At 36.3% G+C, this 27,075-nt stretch overlaps 1 protein-coding gene across 1 annotated transcript; it reads right to left on the reverse strand.

The window, feature by feature from the left end:
* Positions 1 to 646: 646 nt before the first annotated feature.
* On the reverse strand, positions 647 to 25,700 carry SPESP1 (sperm equatorial segment protein 1). Its single transcript, XM_037835380.1, has 2 exons — positions 25,504 to 25,700; positions 647 to 1,811 (listed from the first exon to the last, which is right to left on the reverse strand). The coding sequence occupies exons 1-2, from the start codon at positions 25,571 to 25,573 to the stop codon at positions 775 to 777; spliced, it is 1,107 nt and encodes a 368-aa protein (XP_037691308.1). The 5' UTR covers positions 25,574 to 25,700; the 3' UTR covers positions 647 to 774.
* Between the last annotated feature and the right edge of the window lie 1,375 nt (positions 25,701 to 27,075).

Consider the following 27,075-nt stretch of genomic DNA (forward strand, 5'->3'; position numbering starts at 1 on the left):
GTATTATGTAGTATGTGTTCCAAGAGTATGATGTCTGCAACCTGATCTCAAGTGTATAGACAGACAGACAGACAGATAGACAGATAGACAGATAGACAGTAGATAGACAACTATCTAGCTAGATGGATGGATGGATGTAGCTAGATAGAATGAATCATGGAACGTCTTCATTATAAGACATTTATAAGTGATGAAATAAGTGCAATGTCTTCATTATAAACCTGACTACAGTCCCTCATTGATACTCCAAAAGTACTTTAACAAAAGAACAGAGATGTCCTTTAATATATCATCCACCTTTCAAAGAGGCACATACATACCCGAATAAAAGTAATTCTGATACAAACCCCAAGTATGCTATTCAAACAGAAAACTCAGTCCTCAAAAGAGTAGTAAAGACCATTTACCCTAAAATTTTACATTTTTATATAATTATATAAAACTGGCTATAGAGACCAAGTGTCCAGTCTTTAAACTTTTATAAAATGGGTGACTTTAACTACTCTATTTAAGTAAAATCAAATTTTTAACATTTTAAAAATTAAATCCTCACAATTTTTAAAAATTAATGAGAAAGAACTACAAACTACTGAACCAAAATTTTATTTTAAATTACTAGGTTTTTAGTGCATATGAAAATTTTTCATAACACATGACATGTAAAGATGTTAGCATATTGAAGTACAATAGAGAATATTTTTATATAACCTTTAAAACCAGTAATATGCTTATTTCTTTTGTGAATGAATGCACAATTTGCTTAAATCAACTTTGTCATGGAATATCTAATAGGTTTAAAATTTTTATATTATTGTTTAATAACTTCCTAATAAGGATTTGAGTTTCTCTTCGACGTACACATAATATTTCTTTCAATATATTTACTACTTTAATAACTTTTCTTTTCATCTCTGGTGGAACATATTTGATATTTAAATATTCATATAATTTAGATCTAGAATTATACAGCATGTTAATAACAGTTTCAATGTTATCTTCAGTACCAGATCGGTCTAGTGGCACTAACTCGGATTCATATAGTTTAGTTAATTTATGTTCTGCTGCTTCTGCTAAAGCAAGACTTCGTCTTAGGTGATCTCTAGAGGCTTGAATGTCTTCTCTATATTCTGGATTGAGGGGGTCACTAGGAGGTACATGTCGTACCTGTGCATTCAACTCTGAAATTTTTTTCAAAATGTCCTCATTATTTGAAGTGTATGGGTGTTGTTCAGTTGTTGGTAGAGAAAGATTTTCTACATGAGATCCACCTGAGAGCTGTGGAACATCTTCTCCAAATATGGAGTCATCTTTTTCATGGCTCTCATTTGAAGAGGAGACAGCTGTTCTATCGAAGGTGACATCTGAAATCGTAGACGAATCAGTAACTGAATCAGTAACATATGGCAATACCTTTGGTGCCTCAGTTTCTTTGTCATCCAGATCTGGCTCTTCCTTTTCAATATAAGGTTCTTTTGTACGTAAAACAACAGAAACATTGTTTGGTTTGATTGTCCAGAATGCTGTACTTTTAGTACGTCTTTTCTTTGCTTCCAGTGTGAAGCCTTTAGCAGGGAGTGTTGCAGTTTCTTCAGTGATGGAATTGGTTAAAACATCATGCTCATTTGAAGGTTCTCCATGTGTAATTATTGCCTTAAGTTTTGGTATCTTCAATCCTGTAAGATAAACATTATTTGGAGACTTTGATTTTTTTTCACGGCTTGGCTCCTTAGTGGGAACACTTAGTAGCATGTTCTGTAAAACTTGTACATAATGATTCAAGTTTTGTTCTTCCTCAGGCGTCACAGTTACACCTTAAGAAAAAAAAAGCAAACAGTAACATTTATTATTATATATGACACATTGACAGAATCTACTGTCTTGTCTAAATTTACTTACTTACTTCCTATGCTATGACTTAAAAGTAGAGATAAAGAACCAAGAAACAAAGTGCCTTTGACAGAGTCAACTTTCACTTATATGAAAAAAAAAAAATGTTTTAAGGTTCGTATTAAAACAGATGAGCAAGATTAGTGCAAAAGTTGCATAATAACACAATTCTCTATATCTTTTTTACACTCCCATATAGCTTATGATTCAGCAGGCAACTAAATAAACCAAAGTTCTTCATTATGTCCTCCGACCCGGGGGTGTGCTGGCAGGGACTCATATTGACTTATCAAAGTTGATAGTTAACATTTCTGAAATTTTGTGAGCCATGTGTTAAACAGACATAATTAAAAATTAAAATACATGAATTTTCAACAAAATAAATTACATTAAAAACAAACAAAATACTCAAAACTCATTGCTTCCTAATTATTTTACTACATCTTACTGTTACCTATGCTCTTGAAGATTATTTATGCCTATTTTAATTGTATGGTGGAAATGCAATATAATGGTGTGCTAATATACATCTCTTTCCACATCTCTGTTTAATTAAGTCAGTAGCTTGAAATCAACCATGGTGGTAGTATTTACACCATGTAAATGGATAAATGTTAAAAATCAGGGCTTCCCCCCTTCTTTCCAAGAGCTGGTTGTTAAAACATTTACCAGTATACCACTGCCTCAAACCCAGCAAAGATCTAACTACAGCCTATGGGGTATACACTCCCAACTCTTTTCATAAATGAAGTTTTTCTGGAATGCAACTAGCCTGGCCCATTCCTTTATGCATTACCTATGGCTGCTTTTTGCTACACCAGAGTTGAGTAGATGCAACAGAAAGGACATTGCCTGCAAAGTCAAAAATATTTACTATCTGGCCCTTTGCAATAAAAGTGTGCCAATTCCTGATCTAAATAATCAATATTCACTCTTACAACAAAATAGCAGTTCTAGTAATAATGGTATTTTATAGCATCTTGGTGATGAGGGCTCTCATTTCCAATATGGAGAATAAATAAAGATTATCAAATAAGATATTCTGAAATGTTTTCAACTCCCCTACTCCTGATTCAGGACTATTTTGAATTTAAGTGCTCCAATTTTGGATTTAAACGTAATTTTGAATTGATAGTGCCACTACGCTCTTCCAAAATCATGGATACAAACTGAACTAATTTAAGGAAGTAAGTAACTTTTACCAATCTACAATGTATAACTCCCACTTGAACCATCTCTCTGAAGGCTAAATGAAACAACAAACTTCCTGTTCAGGAAACACTTTTATTTGGCTTTTTGGGAAGCACAAACTACTCAAAAATTGCTTTATATTTACATGTTTCTCCTCTCTTGATATACTATTCCGTATAACTTAGAAGTATCAGATGGAAGTTTAATAAAAATCAAAAGCAAATTTCTAAGTTTTTAAAAATTCTTAATGAGAACAGTTTAGTGAGACTATGTGATAGTGGAAAAATACCAGATTTGTCTGGAAATCTAGACTATAAAACCAGATTCTGTATTTTATGCCATGCTTAGAAAAGTCTTGCATACTCCAAAATCTATATGATGATGATTGGTGGAAAAAAAGAAGATATGGACTATAAGGCAGAGTTTGATATTATCTTTGCAATAATTTTTAAAAAACCATTCACATAGTATCATATATTTTGTTTGTGAATTGCAGAATTTTAAAAATAGACTATAACAACCAAATTCACGTCAGTGGTTGCCTCTAAGGAGTGAAGAGGGTTAATGATCCTGAAGTTGGTAATTAAAGGGGGCTTTAGTCTTAACTATGTTTTGTTCCTTAAAAAACAAAAAAAAAAATGAAAAAAGTAATCATTTTATATTGTAAATCATTAAAGGTAACATTTATAAAAGGTAAATAACTTATTTATGTATACTCTTTTTATAAAATACATTGTCCTATTCTAGTTTTCCTGAAAGAAAATATTAAGTAGCCAGTTATAAAATCAACATACAATTTTCAATACCCTTCATACATACAAGCATAAATCAGACAGAAGATATGTGAAAAAGATGCCATTCTTGATAAACAAAAAATAATAGAAAAATCTCATCATAAACTTAAAAAGACATGTCAAAAATCTCTATGAGGAATTTAGTAGGCTGAATAATGGCCATCCAAAGATATCAGGTCCTAATACCTAGAGCCTGTTGATAAAATTATATAGAGAAAGTGCTGGAGACCCCTCACAGCCAAAAAATCTGATGCCCTACTTCCTCTCTGAACTCCCTCTTGAGTTTCCTCTTGAAATCTTTGAAATTTGAAATCCCCACCAAGACGGCCAACCCAATTGCCAATCAAGCCTCTAACTAGTTACATTTGACCCAGTACAAAATAAAAGCCAATCTACCAGCCCCTATAAGAGGGACAAACCCCTGTTCAACCAATAGAAGTCAAGCTAACTTCCTTGTTATGTCTATAAAAATCTCTTGCCATCCCTAGAAACCTGAAGCAGCTTCTGTTTTCACAAGCGATCTGCCTTTCTTACTGCAGCAAAACTTTTGGTGTCCTGAACAAAATGCTATAATCTGTACACTCAGTTCTGATTTGTCTTTCCACACTGTATATGCTACTTTAGGGTCTTTGCAGATGTGGTCAAGGTAAGGATCTTGACATAGCGAGATTATCCTGGATTGCCCAGGTAGACCCGAAATCCAAACACAAGTGTTTTTATAAGAGAAAGGCATATAGAAGAGGAGGAGGCAAGGTCCCCTAGAGGCAGATTGGAGTACTGTGGCAGAAGTCAGAGAATGACCTCAACTATCAGAAATGGGAAGCAGCAAGGAACATAATCTCCCCTGGAGGTTCTGGAGGCAGCATGGCCCTGCCAACACCTTGATTTCAGCTCTGATTTCAGAGTTCTGGCCTCCAGAATTGAGAGAATAAATTTCTGTTGTTTTACACTACCAAGTTCATGATCATTTGTTGTAAGAGCCATAGGAAACTAATACAGAAACACAGTAAAATCTTCTGAAAGACACAAATTGAACTTGAACAAATGAAAAGATATACCATGTTCTTGGACAAGAAGACTCAACATTCTAAAGATGTTTAGATGTCATATTCTCTCTGTGTTAATTTATAAACTTAATATGCACCTAATAAAAATATCATTAATTTTTTCTGGAGCTAGAAAAGTGGATTATAAAATCCATTTGGAAGAACAAGTGTGTAAGAACAGCCAGAAAAACAAGGTGCTAGCCCTACAAGATATTAAATATATATTACGAAGTGTCTATTATAGCACTGGCACATGAATAAACAGATAAATGGAACAGAATAGAAAATGCAGAAATAGACCCAGTAGCATTGGAAAAATAGCTCAACATTAAGGAAAGTTTCAAATTATAAAGTATTCCAGCTAATAAATGAAACAACCATTTATAATTAGAATATTTTGCAATGATTATCAATGACTGCTTATATCACAAAAAGGTACACTATCAGACATTATGTGCCTCCTGATGGAACACCATATAACCTATGAAGTAGAAATTCAAACCTGAATCCAACAGATCTGTTTAGTTCTAACTAGCAACATATAGAAAACACATAGCGCTTCTTTCCTAAAAAGGAAGATATTAAATTGCACCATAGGGATGTAATTAGCAAAATCCAGACTGTGGGAAACTATAGGACCTATGGCCTAGTTTCTTCAACAATAAATTGCAAGAGATGGAGGAAAAACTATAGACTAAAAGAGAATTAAGAGACATATGAACCAATTACATGTATGAATCTTATTTGAATCCCAATTCAATCAAACAAACTAAAAAAGAGAGGCCATCTGTAAAGTTTGATCACTGACTGTGATATTAAGGAATTATAGTTATCTTTTTAGGCATGAAAATAGTATTGTTGTTATGTTTTTTTAAAGTCTTTATATTTTAGTGCTCTGTACTGAAATATTTACTGGTAAAATTGTAACCAAGAAGTTAACAGAGAATTAAGATTACTGAATCTTTACATAGATGCCTTTTTACTTTCTAGCATATTGTAGAATAGCCAAAAGTAAATAGCTGTATATACTGAAACTCACTGAACTGTAACCAAGATGCCTTAATCATTGATAATGATTGTATCTTTATCTTATAATTGTAAAAGCCTTGTGATAAGTTGTGACTTGTCCCACTCGTACCCCCTTATCCTGTTTTATAACTTTGAAATCTTGTGATCACTAGACAACCCCTTAATGTTTATTAATGAAGGAACTAATCAAACACAATTCCTAACATATCTTACTACACAAAGTTAGATCTAATCAAAATTAGCCCACCCCCTCATTGATTAGTATCAAAATGACATGGTGTCCAATTTGCTCCTAAATAATCAAGCCTGAGAGGTGAGGGAGGATGACTACAGAGGTAAGAGAAAAAGGAATGTACGTGGATATATAGATGAAACAAGATTACACATGAATTAATAGTTGAAGCTGGTTATAGATATATGGAGATTATACTATTCTTTTTAGTTTTGTATATACAGTAAGGGTAAAAAGAAAAAAGAAAAATATATGTATATTAATCCCCCTTCTCTCTTTTTAGAGAATTCTTTAGAAAACTTGAAATTGTAAATCCTTTTTCTGCTCCTTTGAGATGCATGGAAATTTTTCAAAAAGTTATATAAGCTTTTTGTCAGTTTTATCTTTCTCAAAGACCTGAAATGTAAACATCAAAGAAACTAGCACCCTTATCTCTTCATTTCCATGAGAGTTTAATTTAGGCATCTAGCTCTAAATTGTAACTATTTACATGTCATAGAGATATAAGAAGTTATATTATGCCTTTGAATAGAGGCAATTAGCAATCACAAAGACCACCCCAATTACCAGATGAATTTAGGATTAACTGTGGGTGAAAAAAACAGAGCTGTCAAGTCCTTTTACTTAAGGACTAGTTTTTGTTTATCTTGAGAACATGTATGTAGCCAATTGTGTCTGCTTGGCTATATAAAAGGGTGAGATTTCTTTCTTTCTTTGCAATCTCTTCAGTGGTTTGTCTATTATGCTTCACATTCTGGCTTAATGCTTCTAAAAAACTAAATTGGTTTTTTGTTTGTTTTTCTCTTCTACCTCTGTGGAGAGGTTTTTCTGGGTTTGGAGATTTTGTTTTCTATTATATTTCCCTAACAACGCTTAAAATGTTCCATAATAGAATATTTCGAAAAATCTGCTTTGGAGGTGACTGTAGCACATTATTATGAGAATAATTAACAGAGCTGAAAGATTTGTGAATGTGGTGGAAAAGGGAAGTTTAAAGTCATATATGTCACCGAAGGAAAGTTGGAGGTATAACACAGTGACTCTTGTGTTGGAGAATGTCCATGATTAACTACAAATATAAAAATGTTCTTTCATGAACCAGAGCAAATGTACGACACTATTACAAAGAGTTAATAATAGAGCGGTATATAGGAAAAATGTACCTATTGCAAACTATGGACTATGGTTAACAGGAATATTTTAATACTCTTTCATCAACAGTAACAAATGAACCACACCAATTCTATGGGTCACTAATGGGGCGGGGGATAAAGGGTACAGGAGGATTTGGGTTTTCTTTTTTCTTTTTTCTTTTTATTTCTTTCTTTGAGTAATGAAAAGGTTCTAAAATTGATCATGAGGATGTATGCACAATCATGTGATGATATGGTGAGCCAGTGATTGTATACTTCAGATGGGATGTATGGTATGTGAATATATCTCAAAAAAATTGCATTTAAAAATAAATATACATCCAATAAAAACAAAAATTTTAAAAGTCTGCTTTGGAAATATTTCCATCTGGGCAACAATTCATAAGCAAATCTAAAAATTACAACCAACAAAGCTTTAAATGCTTTTTAAAAGACATTGCCATTAGATTACAGTCTGCTAAACACTTGATTTCTAAATTATTTAGCTTGTGTCTTCTCAAAGTAGTAACTAGGATACCCAAGTTGCTATTAAGTGAGTTAGGGTGTCAACAGACAGGAGAGGTAGGTACTTACTTGCTACTAGTTGATTCCTAAAAAAAACTGCAGTACTCATTATCCCCTTCTACTGTTACTCAGACAACACTGAAAATCTTGTTCATGGCTGCCTAGCAACAGAGCACAGTACATCCTACCTCTCTTTTGTTCCCATCTTCATGCACCCTTTGTCTCCTTCTTGTTCTATTGTTAACTCCATCCACACCCCATACACTTCTCATACCCTGCTTTTGTCTCCCTAAAACATCTACGTATTTCTTACTGACCTTCTCAATTTTACTAATCAGGACTGCTCATGTAAATCAATCCCATCTTTGTAAAAAATGTCTGCAGACAAGTTAGTAAAAGAAAATCAAGCCTCAATTATCCCTACAGACAGCCCTGACCACTGTGAAAACCTGCCTCTCTCCATTCTATGGAGGTGATGAGCAAAATTCAAATTCAAAATTCAAAGACCAGACTACTTTGCTAGAAGTTAAGTTATTATACTTGGAATATCTGTAGTGTTCATGGTGTACTTTGTAACAGATCCTCTAATTTTAGAAGTTAGTGATCCAACCAAATATAGCAATGTCCTAGGAAGCAGCTAAGGTAAGAATCTCTAGCTTGAGAAACCATGATGCTGCTCTCCAGTGTCTCAAGTCTTAAGCTAAATGGGCTTAAAGTTCACAGGAATTGCAGATATGGAGGCCTGTGGCTGAGCTTGAGGTTGTCTGCCTTTCTATTCTTGGAACAGTACAGGGAGAACTGGTCACATGTTTGAAATAATAGGAGTGTATGTAACCAAGAAGTTAGGATTTTAAGGACTGATGATGACTACTGAATCATTATATAGATACTCCTTTTTACTTCCTGGTATATTAGAGTAGACAGAGGAAATACTTGACCTGAACTGTAATCCAGGTGCCTTGATCTCTGATAATGATTGTATAGCCTTTATCTTGTGCCCTTGTGATTGTAAAAACCTTGTAACCAACTTTCACTTGTACCCATTTATCCAGTTCTTTGTCTTTAAATCTTGTGATCACTGAAGACAGCCCCTAACGTTTATTAATGAAGGGTCTTGGGTCAGCCCAGAACTAACCCACCTCATATCCAAAGTTACCTTGATAACCGAAGCTGGATCTGATCAAAATAGGCCCACCTGACATGCGCAATAGCTTAGACTTTAACCTACAAGTCACCCATACCTCATTGTAATATTAAAAATCACACCAATCATCATATTAAGGCTGCCATTTTCTTACATACATTCTGTGACTAAGCATGTAATCAAGCTGCACAGGCTCAATAGTTAAATCACTTCTAATTACATCATCTGGGGCCATTATACTCACTATCCTAAAACCTGCCCATTTTTTGATGCTATAAAACTATTAGAATTACTGCAGTTCGGGAAGAAAGATTTTGGACTGAAGTTTTATTGCTTGGTGCATAGCAATAAAACTCTTTCTCTCTTTGAAACCTCAGTGTTTCAGGAATTGGTCATTTGAGCGCATTAGGCAAAAGAATCTACCGCCTTGGTCTGCTAACATGTAAACAAAATCAAACTAATCATACTAACAACTGTAGGAACAAAAGTGGCAGCAAATCTGAAAACTATGTGCCAGGCACTTACTATGGGCTTAAATGTAAGCACTGTTTCTTTAGAGAGGAAAAGAAGGATACATAGAAAGGATAAGTAATCTCCCTAAAATTGTATTCAAATTTGTAACTGCTAAGGATTGGATTTGACTATGGGCTACCTGACTTCGAAGCAGGAGCACATAACAACTACACAATGTTGTTGCAAAGAAAAAAATGACACAGTATGTTGGCAAAACAGAAGTATGGTAATAAAATTTTCCTAGAGGAAAACAACTCTATTTTTAAATATATTTGAATATTAAAATATTCAAAATAAATAAATACAAGTTAATTAATTAAATACAAATAATTTTGCCCTTCCATCAAGTGGGCCAAAATGCATCTCTTTCATATATTAAGATGTACCTGAGAATAATGAAAATAATTCATACAAATTTAACATATTTTCTTACTACAACATATGAATGGGAACTGAGAAAAAATTCACTTCACATGGAGGTGAAAGACAGGTTAATTAGTTTTGAGTTTGTTCTGAGGAAAATAATAAAATCATGTTTTTAAAAAGTAGTGAAACATAAAACTTCTAGCAATAAAAAATACATTCAAAATACATATTTCCTTTTCATAGAATGGCCAATTAAAGAAGAGAATATAAGGAATAAAAAAAAGACAATGAGCATGAACTTGCTTAAATTCACTTTTAATGAAAGAAATGCAAATTAAAAACAATTTTTGTTTTGCCAGTCAAGTAGGCAAATATTTTTTAAATGATAAAACCTATGCATATATACTACTTCCTTCCAACTCAGCTTAGCCCCAAGACTGAAGAACACTCCAGGTACGGAGTTAGACATGAGTTTAACAGGACTGACTTACAGGAAGTATGGTTTGTTGTCCTGGTGAAGTAGGTAGCTACATGAAATCACTATGGAAGGGAGGGGGCCTGGGCCCTGGGTCCCCACACTTACTTAGTTAAAGGAGTTATTATTTCCTTACTTCCCTATGATACCCAGATCCCTCATTAGTCTCTCTCTTAACACTCTGATTTTTTCTTTATAGAACTTAGAATATATTATCAATTATTTGTTTGTCTGTTTAATGCTTGTTAACTGCTACATTCCATTCCTTTCAAGAATCACATAATAGGGCAAATAGAGAAGTTAAGGTCAAGCTACAACTCATAAGGCCATCAACAAACAAATAAATTTAATGAAAAATCAGAATTCTGTGTTTTAATCATATTTAAGAGGTTAACTTCACTTGGTCTGGAACATCAAGTTCTCATTTCTCTGTTGTGGCACAGTCATCAAGATCATTTGGGAGGACCTCTCTTACTGTGAATGGAATATCTTGACACATTTCATTAATCTTTGAAACAGTATGAGAGCTTCTGATATGTGAATCCTATTGGTGGGTAGCCTCTTAGGGAGTTGCAAGGGAATCGTGAGCCTGCCCAGAAAGAAATTCGGCTCTTTTTATAAGTATTGGTTTGTACTAGCTTTTGTGTATGGAAATACTTTGGCTTATCATGGGAACATAAATAAAATTAAATTTAAACACATTTAAATATTTTAATAAAATTAAACTGAGTTTAAATATTAATTATTTGAAAAGTAGTTTTATACTTTTGAGTTTCATTATGGATTCATAGGCTTTTACAGACAATTTATATTATTATCATTTTTCTTTTTTTATGCTTCTGATCAGAACTTAGTCAGTGGGAAGCACTGCAGGCTGGCTCTTATGTCCTTCTGGAGGAACCTGTGAATTTTTAAAGCATCATTCCTTGCTCTTTCGCAGTCAGTGTTATCTGCCTCCCTCCCCCCATCCTCACCTCCTTGTACTTTACCTCCCTACACACGGAAATCAGCTATACTGTCAACAAGTTCTGGTTTCTTTTAATGGAAAACATTAGAGACAACAATCTGAGAGCTAGAGGTGCATATTAAGACTGTTATTATGAGGTACCATTGTTCTCCACAGAACAAGATGATATATATTTAAAGTCATGAATTTTTTATTGATCTTTTCCAACTGAGTTTTAACATTATTTAAGGCATATCTTCCTGAATTTTTAACCCCTCATCTAACTATACTTGCATTCATTTTGTAATATCATGAGCCATACAGTGATTATTTCACCCACAAATCTTGATTAAAACTAGCATAATTACTGGTTCTGTCAACAAACATCAATTTATTGATATTAAAACTTAAAAGTATTGACTGAAAAACAAGGTCAAATATTACATATATAATTTGACTACATTCCACGCCAACTAATGAATAGTCAAAGTTTTGGGAGGTATTTTTAATTTTTAAAACTTTGTCATTACATACACAGTTGTCTGATATATTCTGTATTCTAATTTCTTTTTTTTCCTTTTTTTTTTTTTAAATTTTACTGAGATTGTTCACATACCATACAATCATCCAAAGATCCAAAGTGCACAATCAATTGCCCACGGTACCATCATACAGCTGTGCATCCATCACCACAATTAATTTTTTTTTCAATTTTTAGAACATTTTCATTACTCCAGAAAAGAAATAAAGACAAAAAAGAAAACTCGAATCCTCCCATACCCCTAACCACCCCCCCTCCATTATTGACTCATAGTATTGGTACAGAACATATGTTACTGTTGATGAAAGAATGTTAAAACACTACTAACTAAAGTACTTAGTTTGCAATAGGTATATTTTTTTCCCTATATGCCCCTCTATTATTAACTTCTAGTTAAAGTGTCATACATTTGTTCTAGTTCATAAAAGAGATTTCTAATATTTGCACAGTTAATCACGAACATTGTCCACCACAAGATTCACTATTTTTACATTCTTATATTTTAACCTCCAGCTTTCCTTCTGGTGACATACCTGACTCTTAGCTTCCCCTTTACACCACCTTCACACACCATTCAGCACTATTAGTTATTCTCACAATAACGTGTTACTGTCACCTCTGCCCATTTCCAAACACTTAAGTTCAACCTAGTTAAACATTCTGCTCATAATAAGCAACTGTTCCCCATTCTTTAGCCTCGTTCTATATCCTGGTAACTTATATTTCATGTCTATGAGTTTACATATTATAATTAGTTCTTATCAGTGAGACCCTACAATATTTGTCCTTATGTGTCTGACTTATTTCACTCAGTATAGTGCCCTTAAGGTTTCTTCATCAACCCGTCTTTTTTTTTTTTAAGATGGTTTTGTTCACCCACCATACATTCTGTCCTAATTAGGTAAACAATCGATGGTTCCCTGTAAAATCACATATTTATGCATTCACCACTATGACCACTATCTACATAAGGACACCTCCATTTCTTCCACAAAGAAGGAGGAGAGTCAAAGAAGGTAGAGAGACAAAAGAAAAAGAAAGAAAAAAAATGGCAGCTAAAAAGCAACAAAAGGAAAGATAGAATTAAAGTACAATAAAAGAGTCAGACAATATCAACGATGCCCAGAAACCTATACCCCTCCCTTATGTCCCCCTCTTCTGGGCATTTAGCTTTGGTATATTGCCTTTTACATTAACAGAAGCATAATACAATGTTTCTGTTAACTATAGTCTCTAGTTTGCATTGATTGTATTTTTCCCCCAATACCACCCCACTTTTAACACCTTACAAGGTTGACATTCACTTGTTCTCCCTCATGTAAAAACATACTTGTAAATTTTATCACAATTGTTGAGCACTCTAGGTTTCACTGAGTTTATACAGCCCCAGTCCTTACCTTTCCTCTTTCCTTCTGGTGTCCCACATGCTTCTAACCTTCCACTTTCAACCATACTCACAGTTATCTTTGTTCAGTGTATTTACATTGTTGTGCTACCATCACCCAAAATTGTGTTCCAAACCTCTCACTCCTGTCTTTTCCTATCTGTCTGTAGTGCTCCTTTTAGTATTTCCTGTAGAAAATACTACAGGAAGTTGTGCAGTTTTTCTCTTTCAGTATCTTAAATATATCACCCCACTTCCTTCTTGCCTCCATGGTTTCTGCTGAGAAATCCACAAAGTTTCATCAAGCTTCCTTTGTATGTGATGGATCACTTTTCTCTTGCTGCTTTCAGGATTCTCTCTTTGTCTTTGATGTTTGATAATCTGATTATTAAGTGTCTTGGCGTAGGTCTATTCAGATCTACTCTGTTTGGGGTATGCTGCGCTTCTTGGATCTATAATTTTATGTCTTTCATAAGAGATGGGAAATTTTCATTGATTATTTCCTCTATGATTGCTTCTGCCCCTTTTCTCCTTCTGGGACACCCATGACACATACATTCATGTGCTTCATGTTGTCATTCAATTCCTTGAGACATTGCTCATATTTTTCCATTCTTTTCCCTATCTGTTTTTTTTGTGTGTAGGCTTTCAGCTGCCTTGTTCTCCAGTTCCTGAGTGTTTTCTTCTGCCTCTTGAGATCTGCTGTTGCATGTCTCCATTGTGTTGTTCATCTCTTGTGTTGTGCCTTTCATTTCCACAGAATCTGCCAGTTGTCTTTACAAACTTTTGATTTCTACTTTATGTTCACCCAGTGTTTCCTTTATATCCTTCATCTCTTTTTTCCATGTCTTCCTTGAACTTGTTGATTTGGTTTCTGAATTGACTTAGCACATATCTTTAAAAATCTTTAATTGATTGTTTCATTAAAGTGAAACAATATCTCAACTGTATCTTAACTGAGGTGTAAGTTTGTTCCTTTGGGCCATATCTTCGTTTTTCCTAGTGTAATTTGTAGTTCTCCATTGTCTAGGCATCTGGTTTCCTTGGTTACCCCAACCAGATTTTCCCAGACCAGAACAGGTTCAGGTCTCAGAATGGGGCTATATTCAGTTTCGAGTTTCCCTAAGGCTGTAACTTAGAAGAATGACAGACTTTCCTGTGAGGCCTCTAGCTGCTGTGCTTTTCCTAACCTGCCCAGCAGGTGGTTCCTGTCAGCCTGTCGCTCCCAACTGGTGTAAGGAGATGTGGCCCTTTTAGTTTCTGTTTTGACTGCTTTCCCCCAGGCTCTGGGGTCTGAGTTCTGAAGGGAAGGCCAGCACTAGAGCTGGGCCCTACTTCCTTCCTCTTAGGGAAGATACACCCCCTAGGGAGTTATCTTCTGCATCTGAATTGCTCCTTTGTCTCTCTGACTCTGTTAACTCCTCCCCTGTCTGGGTCAGAATGCTGCGAAATGAAAATGGCTGAGGTTCCCTCCACTGAGCCACTCAGTTTGAGAGAGAGAAAAAGGGAAAGAAAGCCTCCTTTCAGACCCAGTCTACGGTCCCCCAGTTTTGCCCACTGGTCAGAGAGAGCACCTGGTCTTCTGGGCTCCCTTTCCCAGGGCACAGGCATTTCCTGGCTCTTTAAGGTCAGTCATCTCTAAAAGCCTCTGTCTGCTTGTTAGGGGTTTGTCTATGTTTGTAGCTTGTATTCAGCAGTCCACATTTGTTAATTAAAACCCCAGCTGGAGCTGGGCTGAGCTATATTCTTTTGCTCTGGGACTGCTGCTTTCTCCTACAGCAAGGTCTTGTAGCTCAGCCTGCCATGGGAGCAGGGGGGTCCCAGTGCAATTCTGTAGTTTTTACTTAAAGATTTTATGCTGTGATCTCAGCCATTCCACCCAATCCAGGTTGGTATACACTGTGTGGACAGTCACAGTTGTCTCCCAGCAGTTGTCCCCGATTATTTACTAGTTGTTTCTGGTTGTTTATTAGTTGCTCCAGGGTACTAAATAAATTCCACTCCTCTCTAAGCCACCATTTTGCCCCCTCCCTCCTATTTTAACTTCTTTTAACTTAAGAGTGTTGATGCTTTATCTGACAGTTTTTTCTTGATAGCAGCATTATAATACTAGAGGATAAAGGAAGTCTATTCTTTATTTGTACACTTATGAACTGGATATAAAATATAAGCAGTTTGCTTTGTCATGTTCAAGAATTTTATTTTGTTAATCTTAAAGACTCATCATGGGGTTACATGAGTACCCTCTCTATGTATAGATTCTTTCTGGATAAACCCAATTTCATAAGTATAAGAAATTTTTAAAATGCCAGTCACTTAAATTTTAATGCAATATTTTAAATATTTGCATACATTAAAATATCATGATTGTAAACTAGCCTAGGCTGGTAACATTCTGCTTCATGATTTGGGTGCTGGCTATATGGCGGTGTTCATTAAGCTATATACTTGTGATATGTGCACTTCTTTTGTATGTATGTTATAAGTTTAAAATGTCATACTTGAAACTCAGTTTTGCACTATGGTTACTGCACATTACCACAGAGATGAAATTCAAAATAGTGAGAACTGGGAGAAAAATCTTTTTTAAAGCTCCAGACAACAGTAAAAGGACTACAGATAACAAGGCAAGAGCCAAATCAAGAAAAAGGGTACTCGAAAGAGGTAGGATCTTGTGATGCCCTGGCAGAGCTGGTCCATGCTCCCAGTAAGGATATGTGGTCCTGGTTCCAGAGGCAGCAGAGTACCCTCATGCACATACTGGAAGCATGTATGTCTGGTTCAATCCGTCTGATGGTGGCCTGATTTCTGTCCCAGAACTCAACCTGCATGTAGAAGGCAGCTAATGGAACCCTCCTACAGAACACTGTGGGAGAGCAGTCAAGTCATGCTACCTAGGACAAGAGATTGTTGGCTGTAGGACATACTGTGCAATGCCTGGAACCATGAGGAAATTGTTTCCTAAGGAAGAGGGGACATTTGTATCCATGTAAATGGGGTAATTCCTAGGGCCATATGTGCATGCCCAAGACAAGATGCACGTGCAGAAAGAATCAGAGAGGCCCCTGTAAATTATCCTCTAAACTCATTTTATGGATAAGCTCTGAAGAAGAACACTTGCATAGGTCAATCTACAAAGTCTGGGAAAGGTGTTTTCTTCTTTAATTTCTTTTTGTATTTTGGGGAGGTTAGCTCTTGGCAATTGGAAAGCTCTGCCATAAGACTAGTTGGATACAAGCTTAAGGAACAGAAGCCTTAGGGTCTAAATTCCAGCAACAACACATTATTAAAATATCAAAAATCTAGATTTCAACAAAAGATTACAAAATGTTACAAAAGAAACAAGAATTGATGGCCCATAAAAAGGAGAAAATTAAAGTAGAAGAAACCATCAGTGAGGAGGATCAGGCCTGGAACATACCAAGGACTTTAAGAAACTGATCCTAACTATGCTCAAACAGCTAAAGGAAATGATGGACAAAGAACTAAAAGGAAATCAGGAAGATGACAGATGAACATAAAGAGAATATCAATAGAAAAATAGAAACTATGAAAAGGGACCAAACACAGCTGAAAACCACAGTAACAGAAATTTAAAACTCCCCAGAGGGGTTCAACAGCATATTGGAGCTGGCAGAAGAATCAGTGAACTTGAAGATAAGACAACTGAAATCACCCAATATGAGAAACCAAAAGAGTAAAGAATGAATAAAAATGAACAGAGCCCAAGGAACCTGTGGGATACCATAAAGCTTACCAAGTCCCAGAAGGAGAAAAGAGACAGGGGTAGAGAGAATTTTCAAAGAATTAATGCTGAAAGATTCCTAAATTTAATGAAAGACATGAATATACACATCTAAGATGCTCAATGAACTCTAAACAGGGTAAGTCCAAATAGACCCACATCATGCCATGTTGTAAACAAACTGTTGAATGCCACAGATAAAGAGAAAATTCTGAAAGCCACAATCAAGAAGCAGCACATCATATACTAGAGAGTCTCGATAAGATTAAGTGCCAATTTCTCACCAGAAACCATGGAGGCAAGAAGGCAGTGGGAGGATACATTTAAAGCACTGGAAGCAAAAAACTGAAAACCAAGAATTTGCTATCCAGCAAAACTGCCTTTCAAAAATGAGGGAGGAATTAAGATATTCCCAGATAAATGAAAGCTGAGAGAGTTCAGACTGGCCCTATAAGAGATGCTAAAGAGAGTTCTGAAAGTTGAAAGGATATTAGACAATAGATGAAAGCCACATGAAGAACTAAAGATCTCTAGTAAGGGTAACAATAAGGGTAAATATAAATCCCAGTATTATTTTATTTTTGGTTTGTAAGTCCACTTTTTACTTCCTATAAGACCTAAAAGGCAAATGCATAAAATGTAATGATAAATCAGTAGTATGCACTCAATGTATAAACATGTAACTGTGACAAGAACTACATAAAGGTGGTAGAGGTAGGCAATGGGGTGTAGGACAATAATTTGTTCTCATATTGACTGTAGTGGTGAATGCATAACTACATGATTATACCAAGAGCCATTGATTGTACACTTAGGATGGACTCTACGGTATGTGAACAAAACTGGTATGAGAGAGAGAGAGAGAGAGAGAGAGAGAGAGAGAGAGAGAGAGAGAGAGGAAGAGAAACACATAAATTATGTCCTACCTGGTAATTAACTTAACCCTAGTAAATGCGTAAAGGTGAGACTGAACCAAGCTTCTGCTATGGTTCGCAGCTGATGACCCCAATATAAATCAACAGTCAAATGTTTTTATTTCTGAAAATTGCTTCATTTAGAAAATGCTTATAAGAAAATTAGGGTGTAGATTGCAAGCTTTTACTGCAGTCACATTTATTCCTGAGTTTTAACAGTTATTTATAAATTCTGAGATGCTGCACTCTTCTTTGTGCATAACCTGGTAGTTCCCTGGAACTCTGGGTATCTATGTGACACCTGAGACTCAGAGTTCTGCAGCTCTGAAAGTCAGCATTGCTCTACACAGCAACTGTTAAAAAAGCTGAAAAAGAGATGAGCCTTTGATAAGAGATATGAATGAAGCTGATCTGGTTAGGATTAAGGTAAATCAAAATACAGGGTAAAGGATGACATTGTTTGAGACCAAAGGAAGAGATGCTTAGTTTGTCCAAAATTTTAATTTTCTGTAGCACACTATCTAACCTAACCTGTTGGTCAGTTTATTTAAATAACCTAATTACATGGAACCTAGAATGGGAATGAGATCTTGTTTTTCTGTATAGGTTAATGTAATACCCTATACATTCCAGAATAATCTGGGCAGAAAATAAAAAGGTATTTGCAAAGTCCCTTGAGGGAAAAATATGGAACTATTAAATTCCCCACCTGGGGAATTCCTGATATTCTCTCAAGTATTAGGGACTCCCAATTTTATAAGCAAAGTCCTCAAACTTGAGGCTTGCCCTTATGGAACTTATTTCTGTAATAGTGAAGCTAAGCCTAATTATAATTATGCCTAAGAGTCACCCCCAGAGAACCTCTTTTGTTGCTCAGATGTGGTCTTTCTCTCTGTCTCTCTCTCTCTCTGCCAAACTCTGCAAATAAATGCACTATGCTCCCCCATACATGGCATATGACTCCCAGCAGCGTAAATCTCCCTGGCAACATGGAACATGACTCCCAGCGATGAGCTTGGCCCTGGATCATGGGACTGAGAATGCCTTCTTGACCACAAGGGGGGAAAGAAATGAAAGAAAATAAAGTTTCAGTGGCTAAAAGATTTCAAATAGAGTCAAGAGGTCATTCTGGAAGTTACTCTTATGTAAGATTCAACCAGCTATTACAAATTGTCACAGTATACCAAGACCCAACCAACAGTATTCCTAAAAACCCTAAAGAACATGCTGGGCTCTTTCTACAGCTCTATAAAAGTTTTACTTATTATGTTTACTTATTATGTTTTACTTATTATGTTTACTTAAAGCCTTCAGATTGTTCCTATGCCAGATAAGCCCTGAAACCCAGAGATACCAGTCTCTCTAAGAACATCAACCAGTTTCATTCCTCTACCCCATAATGTCGACACCCTTTTTCAGCATGAAGTTAGAATGGTCATTGCCCAGCTATCCCTGAAGATTGAGAGAATGATCAAATGAGAGGGAGGAGTTGTAACTGAGAAGCTAGGATTTAACAAATGACTATGACTACTGACTCATTATATAGATACTTCTTTTTTAGTTTCTAGTGTATTAGAAGAACCAGAAGGAAATACCTGGAATTGTTGAACTGCAACCTTCTAGTTTTGATCTTTGATAATGATTGTATAACTATATAGCTTTTATCTTATAACCGTGTGATCGTAAAAACCTTGTGATTGATGCCCCCTTTATCCAATGTATCATTAAATGAGTAATAAAAAATAGACATGCATGGAAAAAGAAAGAAAAAGAATTAAAAATTCTTCAATCTGAAAAAGAGAAAATGGACTAAAAAAAATGAATAGAGCTTCACAGACTTGTGGAATTGTAACAAAAAGATCTAGTATTTGTGTCATCAGAGTCTTAGAAGGAAAGAAGAAAGAGGATGAAGCTAAAAAAATATATACAAAGAAATAATGGCTGAAAATTTCCCAAATTTGGCAAAAGACATGATCTTACAGATTCAAGAAGCTGAGTAAACCCCAAACATAATAAATGCAAAAAAAAAAAAAAAAATCCTTGCCAAGACATAGCATAGCACACTTTTATAAGCTAAAGACAAAGACAAAAATCTTGAAAAATATTTGAGAGAGAAACTTAACTATAGGGGAACAACAATTTGAATGGCAGTGGGTTTCTCACTAGAAACCACAGAGACAGAAACTGGCACAACAGTTTTCAAGAGTTGAAAGAAAAGAACTGTCAACCCAAAATTTTACATCCAGGGAAAATACCATTCAGGAATGAAGGAGTAATCAAGATATTTTCAGATGAAATTAACAGAAGTTGTTGCCAGAAGATCCACCCTTAAAGAGTAGCTAAAGGAAGTTGACTAAACAAATAGGAAATGAGAAAAGAAGGAAGGTTGGAACATAGGAAGAAAATATAACAGCAAAAATATGGGTAAATACAATAGTCTTCCCTTCTTTTGAATTTTCTAAATTATGATTGACAGTTAAAACAAAAATAATATTTTCTGATGTGTTTCTCAATGTATATAAAGAAAATATTTGAGACAGTTATATAATAATTGGGGGAGGGTAAAAGGACATAAAGGGAGGTAATGTTTCTACAGTTCACTCAAACAGGTAAAATGGTCATACCAACACTGTCATAAGTTATGTATATATAATACAATAACTAGGCTAAATAAAGAGATACACTCAAAAATACCAAAAGTCAAGATATAATTATCAAAAAATCTGTAAGTCTTGACACAGAATGGGTGCTATATGATCATGTTAAAATACAACTTATGCTTTAAAAAATTGTACTTTTAAAGACAAATAATACCATAATAAGCATGCAGTTTGGTACATAAATGTATAACTTTTAAGTTAAAGGTAGCAGCAAAATGTTGCATATAATGGGAGTAGTGGTGCAGAGAATCTAGTGGTTCAGTAAAGAGGGAAAGATAATTTTAAAACTTTCATACCAAGACTAAAAACTTAAAGTTTAATGGAATACATCTGGTCTTTGTGCTCAAAGAACACATATATTGTTACTTTGTCTTGGGCCCATAACCTTTATATGTCAATTAATTGTACCCAAAATTCAACAAAGAATTATGGATGGCTGCACCCAAAATTTAACCAAGAATTATTGCTTCCCATTTTTCAAAAGATCAAACTATAATTGTGATTTTTATTACCACAAGAATGAAAACCAGAATGGCTTTAACCACAGTAAACTCATGTATATAAAGCTTAAACATATACCCAAGCATCAAATCACTTATAGGTGGACCACATTTTGGCTGAATAAAACTTCTCCATGACTTTGGACAAGTTGGTTGTGTTTTCCATCCATGTCATGAAGTAAAATAGACTTCTCTTACCTTACAAAAGTTAAGTACTGCTACCAAGTAATACCTGAAAACTGTCACCGTATTAGAACTGCCAGTTAAAACACCAACACCTTCAAATGAAAATGAACATTAACTAACTGAGCTAAAGTACCTCCTACTAAAATCAAAATGGTATAACTGCACTTCATTAGTGGGATATACTTAAAGAATGGTCACAAAAGGAAACATTACATCCTATTATTCATCCAGTAGTTTTCCCAGAACTTGTTAATATTACTATTAAATCAAATTTTAATTTTTGCTGACAGCTAAAATAACAAATAATTATGTTCCTATGAATCAATATTTCCAGTTAAAGAAATATAACTGAATGGCTTTGAATTTCATGGTTTTCATATCCCTGGGTAGTGCCTTCCTACATTGATGGAGATGTTCTCCCCCAGTTGACCTGTCAGTTGAATATAGCTACATGAATGACCTCAACTACAACATGGAACAAAAGAACTGCCCAACTGAGTTCAGTCAATCTATAGGATCACGGGAAATAAGAAACTGTTTTCAGCCACAAGGATTTGAGGCTGTTTTTTATGCAGCAATAGATAATGGAAACAGCCTCATTTAATTTTACATATTTTAAGGATACAATTTTAGTTGAATGAAGAGTTAAAAATCAATAAATTATCCTATGAACAATGTTAAAATTTAATTGGACCCGAAATAAACTCATGATTTTTAAATATATTTCTCCTAGTTCTGTTCATTAAAATGGACTAAATATCAATATCATCCTACCACATAAAGTCTGGGCAGGCACTTTGGTCTCTAATACCATGTTACATATTATTTCTCCTAGGAAGGATGGCTGATTCCATTTAGAGCAGGGAATATACAAAGTAGGCCTGGAATAACTTCGTTATTGTCAGAAAACAAGAAGTCGTTTTAAATGTATGGGATCCTATCAAAAGAACACAGAATACAGCTCACAGTGATTCAAATGGTCAAGCTATGAATATTGGAGCCTCAGGAAAAAATAATAGTTCAGTAAAATAAGCTGTAAGTTTTTAAAAAGCCAAAAATTTATAATGACACTGAAAAAAAAGAAAAGAAAATATTCTTGTTTTAATAGCTAGTATTATACTTTGTTTCATTTTATTCAGGTAAGAAAAACTGTTGCTTATGTTTAATCTTATATAAATTAGCAAGAAATTGAAGTATATCCATTAAAGGATTAATAAGGTCAAAAGCACAGAAAGACAGGACTTCTTCCCAGAAAACATTAATGGACAGGCTAATGAGACTTCCTGCTACTCCCCCAGAGGCCACCCTCTGGACTTTCAAATATTAGATGACATGTTCCTCATTATCTCAAATATTAATGAAGTGTGTCATAACATTCCCTTCACAAGTTTGAGAGACCCTCTCAATTGCCATAGCATTGGACCTTGAAGCAGTATAAAGTGAACTTACAGCACTAAAACCAAGTGAATTTTACCTTTAAAATGTACTTGAAATAAAAGAACTCTGCTTTTCCTTTGAATTTATTTGCCAGTAGGTCTGAACAATTGTTGCTGCCATAGCACTGCTGTTGCCCTGTTGCCATCAGGACAAAGGCCTTATGGACAAAGACAGAGGCCAAAGTTTCCTATATTGAGCTTTTCTTTAACCAATCTAGAGGTTAAGAGGTATTATCATCCTGGCCTAAAAGTGATCCTGTACCATTAACCCTATTTGTGCTGACCTAGCCAAATAGGTGAACCTGCAAAAAAAATTTATTCATCAGATACCAACCCCCCACCCACCCACGCAAAACAAAAACTAATACTTCACACTCTTGTTTTTGTAGCTTCGGTCCTATGAATATTTAGTGATGTAAAATTATGAAAGGCAAATTATATGATTTATTTTAATAGTAGTTAATATTATTTAAATATATAACATTATGGTAATATTACTTTAGAAGCTATACTTTTTTCATGTAAGGCAAGTTGTACAGTGCAAATACATTAAGTAGGCAGTTTTTTAAAAGCAGAAAATATTTAAAGCTAAAACTATGGAAAAGTCAGATACAAAAAAATTAATTGAATGTATATAAATTTAAGTATATAGTAAAAGAATATAACCAGCATCATCAGGACGGGTGTGTAGGTAAGGAATGACTTACACCCAAGTCTTATTCAGGTAAAGCTGAATTTAAATTAAACTACTATAAGCTAAACTTGGGTTGAGCCTGTTGCAAAGGTACAGGCTGCTATAAGAACTGAAGTTTTTCACAAATATAGTTGCTTAACACAATGCCTATGTTTCTGTATAAGACAACCTCAAAACTGTTTTAGAAGTCTAGAAAAAATTTGTCAAAGCTGTACTTTTCATTATAAAAACTGAAATGACTTATCTTTGTCATGAGAGAACATTTTTTATTTAACTCTCTCAATAACAATTGTTGGAATAGTGGCCATAGAAAATAAAGAATACATTACTAATTTGAATTAAACACAACAATAAACCTGGTTCTTTTGGCATACCTACTCAAAAAAAGTAAATCAATAAAGTTAAAATTATTTAGAGAAAAATGAGAGAAACAGAGAATCCCTTAATCCATGTCTGTAAAAAAAAAAAAAGGTAAATTATATTTTCCAAGATATCTTCCAAAATGTAGGACCTGAATCTATTTTCCTTATGTCTTATATAATTTATATCTTCAACAACAACAACAAAAAAACCATTCATTTTTCTGAGAAGTATCTTCTCATTTCCTACAAGCCTTAGGGAAGTCTAGGGAGGAGGCCACAAAGAAAAAGAATAGGCAATGAAATTAAGGAGTTAGGCAAGATATAAGGGGCAGGAGTTTAGACTCTGACTACTGCAGCCCATCAGTCCCAGAATGTGACAATATTAATGCCACCTCAACTAAAATCTCATATATGTCAGTTATGACCTACTGATTTACAATTACCAAAGAAATTGCAATAATTCGTGTTAGCAATAATGACCACCAGATATCAAGAAATCAGTATGTTCTGTTCCCTTATGGCAAGGAAAAAAAATTTTACCAAGATTTTTCTTTAAATCAGCTAAAAATGATAAATGCTAATATTTAAAGAACTGCCTTCAGTTATCCAGAACTTTTCCCACTATTGTTTGTAATTTAGCTTGTGCTGTACTTTCATTTTTCAAATCGAATCTTTAACTAAGGACCTTTTAACAATTCTGAAATATAACTCTGCATAATTAGCCTGCACTACGGTACTTTTTCTCACACCTACCTGTTAACTTTTATTTATTTATTTGGTTCAAACAAACTACAACGTCACTAAACATTACACTGGACTAGAGTCAGACCAGATGGACAAGCCTCACAGTCATATCAGGGGTACCTGATATCAGACTTGAATACCTCAAGGTGCCTACATGTTGTTGATAAAGTAAACGCTTAGCGACCCCACATTTGACCTTATCGGTTTTCAACTATTGGGGAAGGACCAAAGAGCTCCTTGGCAAGCAGTAATTTGTAATTCTGCTTAATGGAGACTTAGAATCCCCTGTGCACCCGGGAGGCTGCTCGGTGTGAGTGTCCTGAAAGCGGCCCAGGATCCATATGCTCTCCAAGTTTTACTAGAGGGATTAAACCTTTTCTGCAAAGGGCCAGATAGCAAGTATTTTAGGCTTTTCAGGCCATCCTGTCTCTGTGGCAACCACTTAACTGCTGTTAGAGTGCAGGAAGTAGCCATGGGCAATACTTAAGGGAATGAGCATGGCTGTGTTCCAAAAACTTGATTTATGAACAATGAAACTTGAATTTCACTTTCTCACAAGTCACGAAGGATTACATTTACTATTTACATTTAAAACTTTAAAAACCGTTCTTAGCTAGCAGACATAGAAAAACTGGACGACTTGCCCGCTGGCCATAGTTTGCTGACTCTATCACTGGTGCAGGGAATCTCTAATGAAAGAGGAAGAGGTTAACATCAAGGAAAGTGTCCGACAGCGGGTGAGAAAGTTACATACACCCCGAGAGCCCAATCTGCCCAGACAGGCGCATCCCCGGTCACGTTTGGGACCAATTGCCCGAACCACTGCTCTTCCTGTTGGCCCGGCAGCCGACGGGTCGACATCTGAGAAAGTCAGGAATGGGAGAGGGGACACCTCAGCGCCGGGAGGCTAGGACCCCGCACGGTGGGGTCTGGGAGGCCTGTAGGACCAGGAAATCAGAGGGAAAAGGAAGAGCCGGGCTTCGGGTCGGCCGGGAGCCCAGAAGGCTCCCCCTGCGTTGTCCCCTGGGTAGCTGCCGCCTCAGGCCGGTCACTTACTCGGAGTTCCCGGCACGGACGGAGACCATAGCAACAGCGCAACTAGAAGGGCTAAGGACTTCATGGGCATCGACCGAAGCACTCCGCCATGCGACAGGAACGTCCTGGGGCCAATAGGCCGGGTACCTCAGGGCCGGAAGGGGACGGTGTCAGCGGGCGACGATCCCACCTCAAGGCCCTGGGCGCCAGGCAACGGTTGTCCCCTGCGCGCAAGCGCAGCGACGGGGTGCGGGGAGGAAAGCGCGAGCGGGGAAGGCCCGCCCCCTCCTGGGGCCGCGCGCCGCCTCGCCGCCGCCAGGCTTGCTCGCCTGGCCTTCGAGGCCGGGGTCCCGCGCGAGCCTCAGGTCATCCTGAAGCACCGGCGACTGCAGAGGCGGTGCGGGCTGGGTCCATACTGGGAAGCTGGGAATACCGTGGTGGCTACAATGCATTCGCTGTGCAGGAGGAACTTCCTATGTGATAGGAGAGACTGACAACCTGGCAGTTACAACATCGTGAAAGTGCCATAGTGAGGGGCGCACCAGGCACTGTGGAGGCAAGGGAATGCCCACCCCTACCCCCATCCAAATTGCCTACATGAAGGAAAGCTTGGAGTCCCCTCAAACTGAAAATAGTCCTGTCGAATTGGACAACGGAATGGAGGGTGGAAGGGAAGTAGTTGGAGAGGAGCGACAAGAGTAGACAGGGGCTTTAAGGGCTTTAAAGCCACTTTAAGGGGTTTGGATTTTATTCTGAGGCAGTGAGGAGCTACTGCAAGGTTTTGAACCAGGAAAGGTTGTGATTAAATTTGTATTTCAGAAAGCTCACACTCCTTGTAGCATAGAGAATTGGCATGGAGGGAGGCAAGACCGGAAGCAGAGAGCAAAGTTAGATGACTTCTCCAGTAACACAGTGGCCTTGACTCGTGTGACAGGACTTAAGTTGTGGGCAGATTTGAGAAACATTTAGAGCTAGAATCAACAAGACCTGGGGATTGATTGAATCTGGTGATGAGGAGAAAGAGGTAATGCCCAGATTTCTGACTTGGGCATCTAGATTTGTGATGACGTCATTTAACAAGATGGGGAATGCAGGGCACTTATGGGGTGGAGATCATTATTTTAATTTTCAACTTTGTAATATTGTGCTTGGGACCTCCTATGGGAGTGGCCTGTCCAGTGAGCAGATGCATGTGGGGCCCTGTAGAGAGGTGAGGTGGAGATGAAGGTTAGGGAAGCATCAGCATTTAGAAGTGGGGATATGCATAGTGGCCTAAGGAGAGTCTTCAGAGTGAAAAGGTCGTTGGGCTTAGGAGAGATCCCTGAAAAACAGAGGCAGACTAGAGAGAGGAGGATTGACCTGCAAAGGGGATTGAAACTGGGGAGAAGAAAACCAGGAAAGCACAGAGGATTCATGGAGGAGGGGGAGTCCAACACTGTCAGCTCTTGCTGAGAAGTCAAACAAGAGAAGGACTTGGATTTAACCATGGAATTCTTTACAGAAGCAGTTTCAGTGGAGTAGTCCAGGCAAAAGCCAGACTGCAATGAGTTAAGGAATAAATAAGAGGTAGAAGTGGTTACAACTAGTACAGAC

The sequence above is a fragment of the Choloepus didactylus genome, chromosome 4, assembly GCF_015220235.1.
Source record: "Choloepus didactylus isolate mChoDid1 chromosome 4, mChoDid1.pri, whole genome shotgun sequence".
Classification (NCBI taxonomy): Eukaryota; Metazoa; Chordata; class Mammalia; order Pilosa; family Megalonychidae; genus Choloepus; species Choloepus didactylus.

Bases quoted from the DNA above. Each gene is read 5' to 3' on its own strand.
- SPESP1 (XM_037835380.1), bottom strand. From the start codon at position 25,573: ATGCCCATGAAGTCCTTAGCCCTTCTAGTTGCGCTGTTGCTATGGTCT. The intron at 1,812-25,503 runs GTAAGTGACCGG...TTTTTTCTTAAG, and splicing joins GTCCGTGCCGGGAACTCCGA to GTGTAACTGTGACGCCTGAG.